Raw genomic sequence first — 19,838 nt, 5'->3', positions numbered from 1 at the left:
TATACAGGGAAAGCATGTAGTACCATTCTATAAAGCAACAGTGGCAGTTTCTCCAAAACAGAATACTTCCACCAGTGATTTTTTTTCTTGCTCATTAGCTACAACAATTGAAGTATCTGTTTACCTTCCAAATTTCAAACTTCAGTGGCCACCTGCTGCCACTTGGACAGATCTAGTGCTTAGTAAGTATATATAGCAAAGGCCATTGACCAAGTACCACTAGCTAACCTTTCAAAGAAAATACATCTGCACAACCCAAAATAATTATAATCAAACGAGAGTTTCAATAGTCCAGATACAGAATTTCCATAGCTTTTTACATTGTTATGATCAGTATGTTATTCTGCAAATCATAAACTTTTCAGAATTCTCAGTTCAAGGCATAATAAAAGTTGGGTTGTTGTAGGTTTTTTCGGGCTATGTGGCCATGGTCTAGAGGCATTCTCTCCTGACGTTTCACCTGCATCAATGGCAAGCATCCTCAGAGGTAGTGAGGATGCTTGCCATAGATGCAGGTGAAACGTCAGGAGAGAATGCCTCTAGACCATCGCCATATAGTCCGAAAAAACCTACAACAACCCAGTGATTCCGGCCATGAAAGCCTTCAACACTAATAAAAGTTGTTTGATTTAATTACGAAAAAGAGATTTTACTATTTCCATTCTGTAACTTGTTTACAAAGTTTTTAAAAAATGGTATTCTGTATGTTGATAGCTAACTCTCTAGAATATTTGCCCTTAGCCAGATTGAAGCAAAGAGGCAAGGCAACTGCAAAGGTATAACTTCTTCGTAACTTCATGTTCACTGAATATAGGGCCACACAGCCCTATATTGGATTACTATATTTTGGAACCTTGATCAAAGCACATGCAGCACTAGTCTCTATAACAAACTGCAGACATGCCCAGTTATTTTTCTCCAATTAAGTGACACAGAAAATTGAAATTAAAGTTTTCATCCAAGTTCAGAGGAGATGCAAATGTGGCACTAGTTTTTGCTCAGTCCGCACTCACCCGACTGTAGATATCCTCCTTGCCGGCCTCATACTTCTGCTGTATCCGTTCCTCCAGGAAGTAAATGCGCAGCTTGAGGCTGAAGTTCTCCTTCTTCAAGTCATTGAGGTGCTGAGACAGAGTACGATAACCATTAGACATGGTTGGGGATCCATGGGGTGGAAGCGTTCTCACACCCCCTTCACTCCAGTAACATTTTGAAGCTGAGAAAAGAAGGGAACCCTAGCAAAACGGCTATGGCGGCACAGCCAAGGAGGGCTATGGAGACATGGGGACGAAATCAAAAGTTTGGGAGTCAGCTGTCTTGCAGATCGACACTGACTGACCACTCAGCTCCAGAACAGAGTACAGCTCACTTTCTTTTTTTACCTCCAGGAAGTATTTGAGGAATCCTTGGCAGCAACTCATCCTACATGCACACGCAAACACACACACACACACACACAAGTGTTGAAATCTGAGCTGGATTGAGGAGGACCCTGTAGTTTCACTGACACCTCACAGCCATCCCTTGACAACTGCAGAAGATTAGCAGCTCTTGGGGAACCAGGGCAAATTTGGCAGCCAACCTCATCCAAAAGGGATATAAACAGATTGTGACTAGGCCAGGTGTTGGACTAGGTAATATGATCAAGACAATGCATGACATGAGGAAGAGAGGACGAGGAGAATGACTCAAATTCCACCAGGGAGACAGCTTCACTACATAATCCTGCACCCCATCAAAGAATAAGCATCTCAGATTACTTTCTGGGCCTAGACACACTTTTAAATTCCATGAAAAACTGAGGTGAAACCCAAATATGGCTTCTGACTCAGATGGCAATGCTGCTTTTATAGTTAGACGTTTATGGAAGCAAAAGGGCAGCATTAGTTTCCCAGGAGACTTGGAGGGCTCTACTTCCCAACCACCATTTTTTTGTCCCCAAATACCTCCAAATGTCTTCAAGCCAACTGCTTTTAAAACTGTGGGTCCCAAACCCTTATTCTCAATGTTGGGGTCCCAAAAATGTAGCAGCAGTTCAAGTTTTCTGAAAGCTATCTAGTGGCTCCTTTAGGCATTTACACAAATCTGCTGTGCAGGGTTTACAGTGGACTCTGCAGAAGATGCTTCAGCTGTACTTCATAAAAAAGAAAACAGGCCTTGCAAATGCTGATCTGTTATTAGTAAATGTTTTATATACCTACTAGCCGTCCCCCACCACGTGTTGCTGTGGCCCAGTCTGTGTATATGTGTTTTGTATGTGTATATGTGTATTTGTGTATATATCTATGTATGTGTGTTTGTGTTTATTTATTTATTTATTTAAAAGTTTTGTATACCGACCTTCTCACCTCTCTTGAAGGACTCAGACTGGTTTCCAACCATAATATCACATACAATATATGTGGTTTTGCACATGCGTTGTAATGTATTTTTCATTTTTTGGCTTTTTAAGTCTCTTCTACTATGTTTTTCACTGTTTTTATGAGTGATGGTCACGCGTTGGCCTGATAGGTGTATTGTGTCCAAGTTTGGTGTCAATTTGTCCAGTAGTTTTTGAGTTATGTTAATCTCACAAACGAATATTACATTTTTATTTATACAGATATACTCAGGGTCAGGTAGAAATTTCTTCGGCCGAAAGAGATTACAAGTGGAAAACTTTAAGAAGTTGTGTTCTAGAGGGCATTTTCGTTGGGAGTTTTCTGGCCTGTTGTATGACCAGGAGTTGCCAGAAATCATTTCTCTTTAAAATAAAATAAAAAGACTTCTATCAGGCCTGAATTGGCTCAAAGAGGTAAAAGTGGGCTTCTGAAGCATTTTTTTGTTGCAAAACACACTTTTTATTGCATTGTATTTTTTTTTACTTTCTCTTTGGGTGAGCAATATACAGCCCATCCGATGACCTAGCAGGTCCAAAAATTGTTTTCAAGTAAGCGATACTGAAGAAATCCAGTATATCCCAGAGTGTTCTGGATTCTAGCTCTTGCTCACAAAATTCTCTTCTGGGGCTTCTTCTACAATGACATATAATCCTGATTATCAAAGCAGATAATTCACATTATTGGCTTTTAACTGGATTATATGAGTCTACATTGCCATATAATCCAGTTCATATATGGTAGTATAGAAGGAGCCAGGAAGTATGAAGTTCTGACTTGACTCATTTGGTTTGGGGAGTGGGACAATATCATCTGAATTAAAAATTAATCTCACTAGTGTGTGTATGTGTCTTCAATTTGCTTGCCAATGTGTGGCAACTCCATGAATTTCATAGGGTTTTCTTAGACAAAGAATATCAGATGTGAATTTGCTAGAATGGGATATAATAGATTACTGCAACGCGCTCGACGTGGGGCTGCCTTTGAAGATGGTTCGGAAACTGCAGTTAGTCCAATGAGCGGCAGCCAGATTACTAACTGGGGCAGCATACAGGGAGCATACCACCCCCTTGTTATGCCAGCTCCACTGGCTGCCGGTCCATCTCCGAGCCCAATTCAAAGTGCTGGTTTTGACCTATAAAGCTCTATACGGTTCTGGGCCAGATTACTTGTCCGAATGCATCTGCCCCTATGTCCCACCTCGTGATCTAAGGTCATCCGGGGAGGCCCTGCTCTCACTCTCATCAACAACGCAAATGCGCCTGGCGGGGACGAGAGACAGGGCCTTCTCGACTGTGGCCCCCCGCTTATGGAATACTCTCCCAAATGAGGTAAGATGTGCTCCCTCCCTCCTGGCTTTTAGGAAAAAATTAAAAACATGGTTTTGGGACCAGGCCTTCGGGCAGTAGAAACAAATCTATGCAGCATTTCGGAAAGACAATGACTGGAACAGTGATTCGACAGATGATACTGTTTTACTGTTTTAATGATTGTTCTACTGTTTGTGGATGTATTTTAATTTGATTTATGTCTAACTGTAATTGTATAATTGTAATTGTTTGTGCTGGCATTGAATTTTGCCATTACCTATATGGAAACCGCTTTGAGTCCCCTTCGGGGTGAGAAAAGCGGTATACAAATACTGTAAATAAATAAATAAATAAATAAATAAATAAATAAATAAAATGCTATAAAGCAGAGTCAAATGTGTTGTGGTACCCACAGAATAATTGGAATGAATGTAATCTTCCAGTTAAGCTCTGGATAACACAATATATTTCCTCACTTTAATGATGTTTTATAATACTCACAAGAGAGACAAGAAATTGAAAGTATATGCTCAAATTCAAGTTAAAAATTGTGCCCTTCAGTCTTTGTAACCTGACTCCAACAATAATTCTTCTCTGGAAATGTGACAGAAACCCTTAAAATTACATTTTCTCCTTAGGCACCAAGGAGAAGGTTAGCTGTCCCCTGCTGCAGCCAGGCTTCCCTTCCTTTATATGTATTACTTGCTGGGGCTAGATCACCAAGAAACAAAGAAGTAGTCTTCCCTTCTGCCCAACTCGTGCTCACCACAGCTGCTGAAATGCCAATGCTCAAGTCCAGTATGGGAGCCAGGAAATAATTTCAGGGAAGATATTTGTAAGATAAGTGTAACTGAGTTTGGGAATCATGGGAGTGAGGAAGTTTAATTGGCTTTATCACTATTAATCACTATTAAGTATTTAGGAGGATTTTTTGTGTGTCAGGAGCAACTTGAGAAACTGCAAGTCACTTCTGATGTGAGAGAATTGGCCATCTGCACCGACATTGCCCAGGGAACGCTCAGATGTTTGATTTTTTTTTTTTACTATCCTTGTGGAAGACTTCTCTCATGTCCCCGCATGGGGAGCTGAAGCTGACAGACGGAGTTCAACCCACTCTCCCCGAATTCGAACCTTTGACTTGTTGGTCAGCAATCCTGCCGGCACAAGAGTTTAACCCATTGTGCCACTGGGAGCTCCTATTTAGGAGGATAAGAACAATGAGAGAGCTACCTAACTGTTCTTCCACTCCAGAAAGCGAAATCTATTAGTAGGGTTTCTGTCTCATAGTAAAAATCAGCATTTGCAAACAGATTTTTCTGCAAAATCCATATATTTTTTTAATTTAAAAGGATGCACCGCCAACATCTTCTTTATCTTCTGTGAAATAATGCAATGCTGTAGTAGCAACTGGCTCATAAACAGGGACACAAGCTATTTCATTCTGTATGTTAGGTTTAATTTACTGATGTTAGGTTTTAATTTGTTGTTAGGTTTTAATGTTACTTTCATATGTGCAGGTTTTCTGGGATTTTATGTTAATTATTATGTGTTTTATGTAGGCATTGAATGTTTGCCATTGTTATGTTGTTATTTGTTTTCTGCCCTATCTCCCCTGAGTCCCCATGGGGAGATAGTGCAGAATACAAATACAGTTTTATTATTTACTAGCTGCCCTCTGCAGCGCATTGCTGTGGCCCAGTCTGTGTATATGTGTTTTGTGTGTGTATATGTGTGTGTCTATATTTGTGGATAAGTATGTATATGTGTGTTTCCGTATATATATGTAGTTTTGTGCATGCGTTGTAATGTATTTTTTAATTTTTTTGGCTTTTTAAGCCCCTTCCGCTGTGTTTTCAGTGTTTTTATGAGTGATGGTCACTCGTTGGCCTGATAGGTGTCTTGTGTCCAAATTTAGTGTCAGTTCGTCCAGTGGTTTTTGAGTTAATGTTAATCCCACAAACAAACATTACATTTTTATTTATATAGACTAGCTGCATCCACCACGTGTTGCTGTGGCCAACCTTCCCTCCCTCTTTGTCTCCTTCTTTCTTTCTCTCCTTCCTTCTCTCTTTTTCTTTCTCTTCTTCTTTCTTCCTTCTCTATCTGTTTCTTTTCTCACTTCCTTTGCTCTTTGGTTCCATCCTTCCTTGTCTCTTTCCTTCCTTCCCTCTCATTCCTTCTCTCCTTCCTTTCCTTTCACTTTTTTATTTCATTCTCTCCTTCCTTCGTTCTCTACCTTTATTTCCTTCTCTCCTTTTCTCTCCCTCCTTTCCCCTTTCTGTGTATGTGTTTTGTGTGTGCATATATATGTGTATATATTTGTGTATATATTTGTACATATATATGTGGTTTTGCGCATGCGTTGTAATGTATTTTTGGGGGTTTTTTTTGGATTTTTAAGTCTCTTCTTCTGTATTTTTCTGTGTTTTTATGAGTGATAGTCACTTGTTGGCTTGATCAGTGTAGTGTCCAAATTTCATGTCAATTCACCCAGTGGTTATTGAGTTATGTTAATCCCACAAACATTACGTTTTTATTTATATAGATTACTAGCTATCCCCTGCCACGCATTGCTGTGGCCCAGTCTGGTGATCTGGAAAATAAAGTAATGGTTTTAAATATATGTAATTCCTTTATGCTTGTGGGTAAACAGTATTCCTTGTTGTTTATGGGTCAGTGTTGATGTGGAGATTGTTTGGTTTGCCTACTCTGGAACATGCAACGTATCATTGTCCTTCTTTAGGGGTCCCTTTCAAATCTGTGATACTATATCTCTGTGTGCATGAATCATATCTCTCTCTCTCTCTCTCTCTCTCTCTATATATATATCTATGGCTGGATGGCTCTTTGTCAGGAGGACTTTGATTACGTTTTCTTGCCCTGATGAAGGGAGTTGAATTGGATGGCCTTAAGTATTTTCTGTTGTTATGCTGGGTTCTGTGTGGGAAGTTTGCCCCGATTCTGTCGTTCGTGGGGTTCAGAATGCTCTTTGATTGTAGGTGAACTACAAATCCCAGTAACTACAGCTCTCAAATGTCAAGATTCTATTTTCCCCAAACTCTATCTGTGTTCATATTTGGGCGTATTGAGTGCTTGTGCTAAGTTTGGTCCAGATCCATCATTGTTTGAGTTCACAGTGCTCTCTGGATGTAGGTGAACCACAACTCCCAAACTCAAGGTCAATGCCCACCAAACCCCTTCTAGTGTTGTCTGTGGGTCATGGGAGTTCTGGTGCCAAGTTTGATTCAATTCCCTCGTTGATGGAGTTCAGAATGCTCTTTGACTGTAGGTGAACTATAAATTCCAGCAACTACAACTCCCAAATGACAAAATGCTAATTTTTTGAGTGATGGTCACTCCTTTTGTTGTGAGATGTTTTGTTGCCAAATTTGGTGTGATTTCGTTCATTGGCTCTTTTGTTTTTAAGGAACTCATTATGCACGGAGCATTTATATATATATATGGATAGATTATTATTATTATCTTACATAGAAATGAAACTGCCTAGTTTTTATAGTTATTTTTGCCCACAGAAACTATAGCTGGAGGAAATGCTTATATCTTCCCCCACATTTCCTACTGCATGCTCCATCTACACATTACCATCAGCAAGCAGTATTTCCCACAGCTGCATGTTTGTGAAAGTAAATATGCAATTGGACCTATACAGAAATGAACGTAATATTAGGGGAGGGGAAAGTATAATGACAGAAGAGGAAAACAAAGGGATAAGCAAAGTCTCATTATTTTTACATATACTGCTTCCATGCAGCTGTTTTTTTAAAGGGATGCTGGGGCTTCAGGATGTTGCAGTGTGCCATTTTTATGAAGACTTATGGGACAGAATGGTAAGGAGCCTACAAAGAACACTGCATTATGGAGAATGGGAGTCACAATCAATTCTCTGCCTGTATTGGAATTTTATCTTCCCATTCATAACATAATGCAGTTTGAGCAGTGAGAAAATGTGGTCTTTTCAAATAAAGTGACTTTTCTTTTAAAAACACGTTTACTCTTTGTTTTTGTCCCTGTACAAGAATAAATTGTACAAAAATAAATACAGCGTAAGTAAAATTATGAGGGTTTTTAGGCTATTTACCTTCTCAAAATCCCTCAAGGTCTGGGTTTGTGCAGCTGAACCTTGCTCATAACCTGAAGGAAGGTGTTTCTCAACAACGGTCATCTCCAAACTCCTCACAAGGTCAGGCTGCACTTGGCCAACAGAGCAAGTCACATCCATGTCTTCTGCGGCGGGTGTCTGCAGCAATGCCCCTGTGTTGAGATCGTTTAACATTTCTGGCTGGATCTGGTAGCTCTGCTGTATAGAATCAACAAGTGCTGTTGAAGTGGGATGGAGTAAGCAAAGAAAGACAAGATGAAGTCAGAGAGAAGTCACAACCTAACATTGTCACAACTCTAAACCAAATGCCTACTTGAAGGCTTTAGGTTGGTATTCATAGTATTTTTCCTCTCACATTGTGCTTATGTCAATGTTATATATTTATTTATTATGGCCGATGACTAGCACCAAAAAATGAACAAATGTTGGAATAGGAACATATACATTTAGGTATTAAGAAACACTGTCAAAACCAACATTAAAAACCAATATTGAATATGATAGTTAAAACAGTAGGTAAAGGAAAAATTTTCCCCTGACATTAAGTCCAGTCGTGTTCGACTCAGGGGGTTGGTGCTCATCTCTATTACTAAGCCGGGCTGGTAAAACAACTGGTTAATCAGCAGCAATAAATCACTACTGACCGAAAGGTGGCAAGTTTGAAGCCTGAGTTGGGGTTGAGTGCCCGACTGTCAATTGGTGTTTTTTAAAAATGCCCAGCTCACTGTCAACCTAAGCAGTTCGAAAACAGCTATGAGCGGTGAGTAGAGAAATTAGGAACCGCCAAAAGTGGGGAGGCTAATTTATGACATCATAAAAATGCTGGAGAGCAAGAAGGAAATACTATAATCAAAAAGGCTTGATGTCATAGTGGATGAAGCGACAGCTCCCCCTGTGGCCAAATCGAGCAACTTCCAGGGTCCGAAGTGGAAGAACTGCTGAATGGCCTCTATCTGTCTGTATATCTTGTATGTCAAAAACAGCATTGAATGTTTGCTGTATATACATTGTGATCCGCCCTGAGTCCCATTCGGGGTGAGAAGGGCGGAATATAAATACTGTAAATAAGTAATAAATAAATAATAAATAATAATAAATAAAACTGTAAATAATTAATAAATAAATAATAAGCCGAAGAACTGGTGTTGCTTGTAGATGCCTCCAAGGTTATGTGGCCGGCATGACTGCATGGAGCACCATTACCTTCCCGCCGGAGCAGTACCTATTGATCTACTGACTTTTGTATGTTTTCGAACTGCTAGGTTGGCAGAAGCTGGGGCTATCAGTGGGAGCTCACATTGCTCCCCGGATTCGAACCTGCAAGTTCAGCAGCTAAGCAGTTTAGCCCACTGCTAGGTTGGCAGAAGCTAGGGCTAACAGTAGGAGCTCACCCCTCTCTCCCCAGATTTGAACCAGCTCAGCACTTTAACACACTGTGTCACCGGGGGCACACAATTAAAACGATATTAAACATTTAAATGCTAAGAAGAAGAAGAACTTTATTTTTCTACCCCGCCTCCATCTCCCCAAGGGGACTTGGGGCGGCTTACACGGGACCAACATACAATTAAAAGCAAAACAATAGCAAGTTACAAATTAAAAAGACACAAAACAGCATAACAGTAATAAACAAACATCAAGCGACAGCAACCCAAAATTTTGGAGTGGGGGAAAGAGGCCAACATACGAAGTGATTTAAAAGGTAAGTAGTTCGATAAGGTGGATAGGAATATAACTGGTTCAGGAGATAACATGATAAGATAATAATGGTAAATACTGAAATAAATATTAAAACCTTCTAAGACTGTGACAGCATCTTACACCGACAAGCTATTGCTGCTGCACAAAAACTCTAAACAAAACGCCTACTTGAAGGCTTTAGGTTGGTATTAGAGGCATTTTTCATCTCACATTGTGCTTATATCAATGTTGTTTACATACAAGAGGAAGTGAAAGGCAACCTTTTTCTTTAAATAGAAAGGACTTATTAGTCAAGGCAGGTTTTATACTTAGATTACAGTAGTAGGAAATACAAATTACAGGACTAATGTAGAGCTGGAGAAAGTAAAGAGAGGGGCAAAATAAATTATCAACAACCTAGAGCATCTTTTCTATGTGGGGTTAACAAAAAGGACCCTATAGTAGCTTTCATGTGTTCTGGAGTAAGCAGATAGAGATAAAAGTTTTCATCCCTTCGCATACTAATTAAATTCTGATTCACTTTCACTATAAGAAATGTAATAGATCTTGATTCGGAGGGTGTTAAATAGGGACTACAGGCAAGAAGTTATCATAGATAACACCTCCATATTCATCTTTGAATCCCACGTGCTGGAATAAGAAGCCTTTTCCATCTGGATCCCTTACAAACAGATTCGATTTCAAAGAAAAACAATTGTTTTGGCTATGGATGATGGACACTGAAGTCTATCTTGAATGCACACCAAAATCTTGAACTTGACACACTCTAGCATTATCAATCACAGCGTTGCGCAGCTATCCCATCTTTCCCTTATTAAGATAATTCTTGCAATAAGAATTTCTTGTTGTTCATTCATTCAGTCATTTCCGACTCTTTGTTGCTTCATGGACCAGTCCACGCCAGAGCTCTCTGTCAGTCGTCATCACCCCCAGCTCCTTCAAGGTCAATCCAGTCACTTCAAGGATGCCATCCCTCCATCTTGCCCTTGGTCGGCCCCTCTTCCTTTTTCCTTCCATTTTCCCAAGCTTCATTGTCTTCTCCAAGCTTTCCTGTCTTCACATTATGTGGCCAAAGTACTTTATCTTGGCCTCTACTATTCTTCCCTCCAATGAGCAGCCAGGCTTTATTTCTTGAAGTATGGACTGGTTGGATCTTCTTGCTGTCCATTTCTAGGCTCCATGTAATGTTCCATATTTGCCAAAATGACTTGCACAATATAATTATCTGGAAGCATCAGGTCACTAAAACTCCCACCATAATATTTTGATGTATTAATGCTAGAATGGGCATAAATGGAATATTCAAGATAGATTATATAATATATTACAGAAATGGCACCTTAAGAGCACAAACAGGCAAAGTCTTACCCATCATCGTATGCCCACTTCTGGGGACCATTTTGCTCTCAGTCTCCTTCCTGTAAAAAAAAAAAATATATTGGCAAATAAGTGTGCACAGCATTCACATTTGTGAAAGTATCTAAAAAGCAGGGATTCCCCTCTTACTAAGCTTGCTTATCCACTAAACTCATGCAGGTCAAAATAACCCCATGTTTTCTCCAGAATGTTCAGCTATGGGGCCCTTGATAGCTCCTTGGAAAATCTTCTGTTCTAGTTCCCTGCAATCTGAGGTTATGACATTTTGTCCACCTTGAGATCAACATGTGGTAGGTGTTCCTATCTGAGAACAAGTGGAGAAATTTCACATGAAACGAAATATAAGAATATTATTTTGTGCGAAAGTCTCTTAAGACCCACAAGTAAGCAAGGCTGCAGAATTCCAGCAAAGCTATTCTGTAGCTTTGACTGCCTGCATTTTGAGCCATCTTCAGATCTGACATGCTTGGACAGTGTCTGTCTCTTATTGGCTTCTCATCATCGTATCTCACTTGTCCAGGACTCAAGGGAATGAATGAAGGTGAAGAGCTGTAGCTACTTTAGATTTCATATCTTCCCTCTCCTTTTCTCTCTCTACTGCCACATAATAATAATAATAATAATAATAATAATAATAATAATAATAATTGTGGAAAAGAAAAAAGTTTGGATTATTGATGCCGCCATACCAGTTGCCAGCTGAATTGATGAAAAACTACAGGAAAAACTCAGCCGTTATCAAAACCTCAAAACTGAACTGCAAAGGCTCTGGCATAAACCAGTACAGGTGGTCCCAGTGGTCATTGGCACACTAGGTGTTGTGCCAAAAGATCCCAGCCATCATTTGGAAACAATAAACATTGACAAAATCATGATCTGTCAACTGCAAAAGGCCACCTTACTTGGATCTGCGCACATCATTTGAAAATACAGTCCTAGACGCCTAGATGCTTGGGAAGTGTTCGACTTGTGATTTTGTGATACGAAATCCAGCATATATACCTCGTTTGCTGTGACATACTGTGTTTTGTGTCAGTAAAATAATAATAATAATAATAATAATAATAATAATAATAATGTTTATGTATATCCTGCCCCTTTTCCCCAGGGGACACGAGGCAGCTTACAACATAAATAATATAATAAGTGTACTACAATAAGATACATAAAATAGAATAAACAGTTCATAAAACATCCAATTGCTATGAAACACAATATATATCTAGAAAGAGAGGGCAGACAAGGCAGCACACAAATCCTCTTCCTCCTCTCCACTGTCACTTTCTTGCGTACTCTTTGTGTGATTCTCTAGGAATATATACCAGAGAAGCCAATGGTAATACAATATTAGTTGCTACAATGAATAGATTATCTGGGAGGGATGAAGGGAGTTCTATTGCTAAAGACCTTTCTTCTATAAATATCTCCTATTGGAAACTCTTCATGCCTTTCCCATGTCATTTCATCTAATGTGAAATACGGAACAGAAAATATTTCCATGGTCCCATATGTTCCATTGACTGTAAATAATGTCACAGTCTTTTATGGTCTTAATAAAAGCAATGTTCTGCCCAAAGTCCATGGATTTAAATATATTTGTTTTTTAGCATGGTGTGTATGGCTTTTATTGTTATTCCACGGGGCCAAGAACAAACAATCACTTTAGAACTCCAGAAATAGGGATTTCCCCCTCCATTGACAGCACTGGTCGGAGAGATAGAAAAGAGTGTCAAGCAGAGTCAAAAGGAGATTGTGAGCAAAAAGAGAGGTACAAGGGTTGAATGAAAAGTAATACTTCCACCTTCGTAACTCCTCAACAGATGGCAGTACTAGTACGCTGCAGGTACTGGCTTGTTCAGTAGACTCTCGTCTACAGTTCCATTTTGGTGGGAAGCCTTAGCATTGAATGGTTGTGTTGTTAAAGTGCGAAGTATGGAACCCTGTTCAAACGGTCGGTCAATGCAACTTAAGCAACATGCAGTCATTGAATTCTTGACAGCAGAAGGTGTCACCCCAAAGGAGATCCATCAGAGAATGCAAGCTATTTATGGTTATTGTGTTGATGTGAGTACTGTGCGTCATTGGGCGAGAAAGTTTAAAGGTGTTGAGGTGGAAACATCTGACTTGCGTGACAAACGAAGAGTTGGATGACCTGTGATAGCAACCACCGAGTTTCACAAGCAAAAGTTTGACAGATTGATTCAGGACGATTGCCGTATCAGTCAGAGAGAAATTTCAAGAATAATCGGCATTTCACAAGAACATGTGGGTAACATTATTGCTTTGCTTAGTTATTGGAAGATCTGTGCATGATGGGTACCCAGGATGCTGACACCTGAAATGAAAGCGCACAGACTTGAAACTTCAGAGACTGGATCTCACCACTGTACGGCATCCTCCATACAGTCCAGATTTAGCACCGTCTGACTTCCATCTGTTCCTGATAATGAAAGATGATCTGCGGGGAGATCATTATGCTTCTGATGAAGATGTTGAGAGAACTATGAGATGCTGGTGATGGAAACAGAGTGTTGACTTCTTCCGTGACAGGTTCAGAAAACTTGTTCATCATTGGTAGAAATGTATCCAATTGTCTGGTGATTATGTGGAAAAGTGAATATTGGTAGTTAAAGAGCACATTCTAAGGATTATTTCTGCATTTGATTTATTAAAATATTCCCATCCAAACCCAAGTAACGAAGGTGGAGGCATTACTTTTCATTCAACCCTCATATAACAGGAGAAGAGAGGAAAGAAATATTCTTGCCCACTTTAAATCCTTGGCCAAGTCATTCCACTGATAAGATTGTTCCCACAAGGGAATGCAGTCCACTTTAGATAAAACTTTCAATGGCTCTGATTTGGTCTTTCAAAGCAAGAAGATGCACTTTGAACTGGGTTTGAAGAGAAAGCAATCCCCTCAAACCAGTGCATCAACAGAGTAGTGCAATTCAAAAATCAGCCATATCCTATACTATCTCTGCCTCATTTTGCACTTACCAAATTTTCTAAACTTTCAAAAGTAATGCCATGTTAAGAATGCTGAAATAATCCAATCTGTTGCAAAAAAGATACAGCTCCCACAGAGCAAAAACAACTCCTAAGTTTTAGGCAGAACCTATTTTAAACCAAATCACAGTGCCAGTCCTTGCACTCTTTTGATGTAACATTTCTCTCTACATACAGTGTTTCTAAACCTGGGGGTCGGGACCCCTGAGGTGGTCGTGAGGGGGTGTCAAAGGGGTCGCCAAAGATCATCAGAAAACATAGTATTTTCTGGTGGTCATTGGAATACTGTGTGGGAAGTCTGACCCAATTCTGTTGTTGGTCGAGTTCAGAAGGCTCTTTGATTGTAGGTGAACTATAAATCCCAACAACTACAACTCCCAAATGTCAAGGTCTATTTTCCCCAGACTCTACCAGTGTTCACATTTGGGCATACTGAGTATTCGTGCCTAGTTTGGTCCAGATCCATCACTGCATGAATCCACAGCGCTCCTCTGGATATAGGTGAACTACAACTCCCAATCCCAAGATCAATGCCCACAAAACCCTTCCCGTGTTTTATGTTGGTCATGGGAGTTCTTTGTGCCAAGTTCAGTTTAAATCCATCGCTGGTGGAGTTCTGAATGTTTTTTGATTATAGGAGAACTATACATCCCAGCAACTACAACTCCCAAATTACAAAATCAATCCTCCCCCAACCCCACTAGCATTCACATTTGGGCATATTGGGTATTTGTGCTCAGTTTAGTCCAGTGAATAAAAATATATCCTGCATATTGGATATTTACATTACGATTTATAACAGTACTAAAATGACAGGTATCAAGTAGCAACGAAAACAATATTATGGTTGGGGGTCACCACAACATATGGAACGGCATTAAGGGGTCACGGCATTAGCAAGGTTGAGAACCACTGCTCTACAAGCTTGAGCTAGCCTCAAAACAAAGGTGTACCAGCTCAAACATATTCCATTTACTCAGGAAGCAAAGGGAAGGTCCAGTTGAAGAAGCCTCAGGGCTCTTCCACACAGCCCCATGTCCCAGAATATCAAGGCAAAAAATCCCACATTATCTGCTTTGAATGGGAATATATGGCAGTGTGGACTCAGATAACCCAGTTCAATGCAGATACTGTGGGATTTCCTGCCTTCGTATTCTGGGATATAGGGCTGCGTGGAAGGCCCCTGAGGCCCCTTCTACACTGCGGATAATCCCAATTATTTGCTTTAAACTGGATTATATGAATCTACACTGCCACACAATTACATTAAGAAATCATCACACTAACGGCAATAATATAAACATGAACTGTGCAGCACTATTTTAAAAGTGTTTGCTTGTCTCTGGGTTTATATTCTGCACTTAACCCACAGCCGGTCTGGAGCAGTAATGTTTTGGGCTGACCCTGGATGGAGTCATACATTCGGTATATAAATTGCAGCAGCAGCTGGGTAAATCTATACAGTTCAGCCAGGCAAAAACTAGTTTGATTCCATTGGACCATCAGTTTACCATCTCCCATTGCTGATATCAGATGGCTGCAGAGCTTCAGGGGAGCTCCAAGCCAATGCAGGCAACCCAAGCTGACATAGCAGAGGTGCCCACATGGCCGGCATCAAGTGTCCAGTCAAGAGCACTCTGTGACCATCTGGCAGCAATGGCAAGCACCCAATTCATACCCTTTTCCAGGAGAATTGTGTCAGCAGCTGTGTGGACAGTAGACTATTCAGCATCAGACCCGGACCTGCTGTCAACACTGCGCCCAAAGTGTGGAGTTGCTCCAGAGCTTCATCCAAACTCAGGAGCGTTCCCAGATTTTACTTAGCACAGGGCTAAACAAGTTTATCCCAGGCCCTTTCTACACTCCCATATGAAATCCAGATTATCTGTTTTGAGCTGGATTATATGGCAGTGTAGACTCATATAATCCAGTTCAAAGCAGACAATTTGGATTAGCTGCTTTGATAATCTGAATTATATAGCAGTGTAGAAGAGGCCCCAGATTACCCCAAAATAAGGATGGGTGCTCTTTCAGAAGCAAGTTCTTTGTCAGTTTGGTCTACTGATCCAGTGTCCATGAGTCCTCTCTTTTGGTAACTGGCCAATGAATGACCATCACTCATAAAACACTGAAAAACACAATGGAAGGGACTTAAAAACCCAAAAAACCTAAATGATGATACAGTGCATGCATGGAAACAATTTGCCCACTCCTGCGCAATTGAAAGAGCTGGCCATACCAGCTTTGAGAGGAAAGAAAGAGGTAGAGAAGTATGAAAGGAGAGAAAGGAAGGGAAAGAAAAAGTGGGGAAGGAAGCAAAAAAAGGAGGGAAGGAAGAAGAAAAGGAAAGAGAAAAGAGAGAAGGAATGGAAGCAGGAGGGAAGGAAGGAGAGAAGGAAGGAAGGAAGGAAGGAAGGAAGGAAGGAAGGAAGGAAGGAAGGAAGGAGAAGGAAGGAAGGAAAGAGACATAGGAAAGGATGGAGAGAAGGGGCTGGGAAAGTGGGAAGGAAGGAGAGAAGAAAGGAAAGAAAGAGGTAGAGAAGGAAGGAAGAATAAAAAGGGGAAGGGATAGAAAAGAGGAGGAAGATAAGGAAGGAAAGAGGTAGAGAAAGAAGTAACCAAACTGAGGCCACAGCAAAGCGTGGCTGGGGTCAGCTAGTGTATGTATGTATGTATATATATGTGTGTGTGTTTGTATGGTATAAAAATCAAACAGACACTGATAACAAATCAGCAATTGCAAGGCTGGCTAAACAGGCGAATTGTCCTTTTTATTAAGTACAGCTAAAGCATCTTCTACAACATCCGCTGTTAATGCTGCACAAGAGATTCATGTAAATATCTAAAACAGCCACTAGCTAATATTCTAAAAAAAGTTCAGGACCCCCAAATTGAGTTAAGCTGGCCCTATTTGGTGTCAGGACTCACAATTTAAGAAGCCGTGGCCTAAACAACCATACATGCAACAAGCCTGGTCAGGCCCGTAGCCAGGATTTCGATTCGGGGGGGGGGGGGTGAGTTTTTTTCAGGGGGGGGGTTTCGGGGGGGCTGAGTTTCGGGAGGGGGGGGGGCTGAGCCTGAGTGAAAGAAGTCTACCCTACCAAACCTTTTGTATCATTACCCCAATACCCCCATGCATGTGAGATATATTGAGTATGGTGATCAGATCATGATATGAATAAACATAACAGTTTAAATAATGCACCAGTAAGGCCTTTTCGCGAACCACCATGAGAATTTCCGGGGGGGAGGGGCTGAAGCCCCTCAAGCCCCCCCCCCCCCCCCCCGGCTACATGCCTGAGCCTGGTGCTTTCAGACACTTGCCATCATCCTGGTTCTTGTTACTAAGTGGAAAGAAATTAGTGGTTAGCAGATGGGAAGGTCGGGATGGCCCCTTCTGTTAAATCAATTTAGTACTCAAATTTTCTCTTCCTATGCTTCTTGAAAGAGCTGGACAGAAAGCAAGAGAAACTATATCAACCCTTGGGAGGGTTGTGACAATGTGTTTTGTTGCAATCAATAGGGAGGATTATATACAAGGCAGAGACATACCAAGAAATAGCCCTTGAGCCTTCTTTGCAACTAAAATATCAGCTCCTTTTGAGATGATCCATAACAATGATAGCTATACTCAGTATGGTACAACTATACCGAGACTTCCGGAAAGGGACTAATTTAATACTGTAGCTAAACTGTAAAGGTTTCATAATCACAAGGCAGATTTTTAGATGAGGGGTATCACTATTATTAGATCACTTAATCTAGTGACTGAGCATGAACACTAGGCAAGAAAGTTAAAATGCTGTATCGACGTTCTTTCCTCCGCAGAATCCACACATCTTAATTGGAATACATAGTTTCCATCTAAATTTATTGATTTAATCATTTCACTCAACATCATCTCTGCTTAATAATTGTTCTCTTTGTGTTTGACTCTGAATTTGGGACTATATGATTTGAATTCTCTTGCTCCCAACCTTCCACACTACTTTTAAAATATTTCATGAGAAGGAGGAATATTTTTAAAAAGATTGAAAGAATTATGAATTTACAATTAAAACATACATCTATATAAATAAAAATGTAATATTCGTTTGTGGGATTAACAGAACTCAGAAGCCACTGGACGAATTGCCGCCAAATTTGGCCACAAGACACCTACTAACCCAAGGAGTGACCATCACTCAAAAAACTGGTTTTGTCATTTGGGAGTTGTAGTTGCTGGGATTTATAGTTAACCTACAATCAAAGAGCATTCTGAACTCCACCAACGATGGAATTGAACCAAACGTGGCACACTGGACTCCCATGACCAACAGAAAACACTAGAAGGGGGTGATGGGCATTGACCTTGAGTTTGGGAGTTGTAGTTCACCTACGTCCAGAGAGCACTGTGGGCTCAAACAATGATGGGTCTGGACCAAACATGGCACAAATACTCAATATGCTGAAATGTGAACACTGTTGGAGTTTGGGGGAAATAGACATTCACATTTGGGAGTAGTAGTTGCTGGGATTTATAGTTCACCTACAATCAAAGAGCATTCTGAACCCCACCAACGACAGAATTAGGCCAAATGTCCCACACAGAACCCCCATGACCAACAGAAAACACTTAAGGCCATCCAGTCCAACTTCCTTCACCAGGGCAAGAAAACATAATCAAAGCCCTCCTGACAAAGAGCCACCCAGCCATAGATATAGATAGATATGATTCACACACACAGAGATATAGTATCATAGATTTGAAAGGGACCCTTAAAGAAGGACAATGATATCTTGCATGTTCCAGGGTGAACAAACCAGTCTCTCCACATCAACAGTGACAAAGAAACAGCAAGAAATACTGTTTACACACAAGCATAAAAATTACATATATTAGAAACCATCACTTTCTCGTTACTTTATTTTCCAGATCACCAGACTGGGCCACAGCAACGCATGGCAGGGGACGGCTAGTGCTCACATAAAAGTCTAGAAATATTAGTAAAAAAATCAAAATATTAGTCAAAGATGTTTTGACATATGCACAAGTCAATATTAAGTAGTGTAGCTTCCACAGAGCCATATAACCCAGAATATCAAGGAAGATAATCCACAATATCTGATCTGAACTGGATTATCTGAGTCCACACTGCAATATAATCCAGTCCAATGTGGATTTTATGCAGCTGTGTGAAAGGGGCAAGAAGACAATCTATAACACTAGGTAACACGATTTTTTCCTGGGTTATAAATGTCATTTTTAAATTGGTTATATTATAAAAAAACATGGAAAAGTTTATTAATCTGCAAAATATTTGCTTTTGCAGGACATACTGCAGCACAGTTTGCTATAATTTTTCAATGAATATTTCACTGAATCTCAACCAACTCAACTTTGTTTGTGGCAGCCACAAAAATGAAGTTTCTGAAGTATAACAACTACTTTCAAAGTAAGTACCGTACAATTAAACAGGAAATAACACTTTCAAACCAGGGACCGATTTTTTTCCACAGATTTTGTTACATAATGTAATGCATGTGATGTCTGCTAACAGTCTATTCAAAAGAAATGCAACTGCCACTTACCTATTTGCCATGCTCTGGAGGGATAGTTTCCCACTTCCAGGAAGGAAGTTAGGAAAGAGACAGAGAAAGAGCCTTTCTCTGCCTTAAATCTGGCTGGTTCACAGTATGGCTTTTCCCTAGTTGATCCTTCCCCTGTTGATCTCAAATGGTAGGCCTAAAACTGCAACTACCCCAACCAGAAACAAAGGCATATGGCATGATTGAGGGGCAGGTGGGTAAGTGACACGGCCCTGAGAAAGGGGAGCCTCCCAAATGAACAGCTGGCTCAGGATTCTCTGCACAACAGTCATATGGAGGTGGCGCCCAGACAGACAACTGCCGATCAGACCAGAGTACAGCAAAAGCAATTGAAAAACAAAAACTGCTGGCATC

The 19,838-nt window shown here is 40.4% G+C and overlaps 1 protein-coding gene across 5 annotated transcripts in view; it reads right to left on the bottom strand.

Annotated features, from left to right (window-relative positions):
- The window catches only part of PDE4DIP (phosphodiesterase 4D interacting protein), a 122,854-nt gene that overhangs the window by 88,468 nt on the left and 14,548 nt on the right, over positions 1–19,838 (bottom strand). For 4 of the 5 annotated variants that reach the window (XM_067467689.1, XM_067467686.1, XM_067467690.1 and 1 more), the window contains exons 2-4: positions 10,878–10,927; positions 7,788–8,026; positions 1,014–1,124 (exon numbers count right to left, since the gene is read on the bottom strand). In XM_067467689.1, coding sequence (XP_067323790.1) covers positions 1,014–1,124; positions 7,788–8,026; positions 10,878–10,927 — 400 coding nt within the window. Of the gene's footprint in view, positions 1–1,013; positions 1,125–7,787; positions 8,027–10,877; positions 10,928–19,466; positions 19,633–19,838 lie in introns of those variants that run through there. The other variant, XM_067467687.1, reaches the window with a different exon arrangement.

Source organism: Anolis sagrei, chromosome 4 (genome assembly GCF_037176765.1).
Source record: "Anolis sagrei isolate rAnoSag1 chromosome 4, rAnoSag1.mat, whole genome shotgun sequence".
NCBI classification, from domain to species: Eukaryota; Metazoa; Chordata; class Lepidosauria; order Squamata; family Dactyloidae; genus Anolis; species Anolis sagrei.
This window is presented reverse-complemented; position numbering and strand designations above follow the sequence as displayed.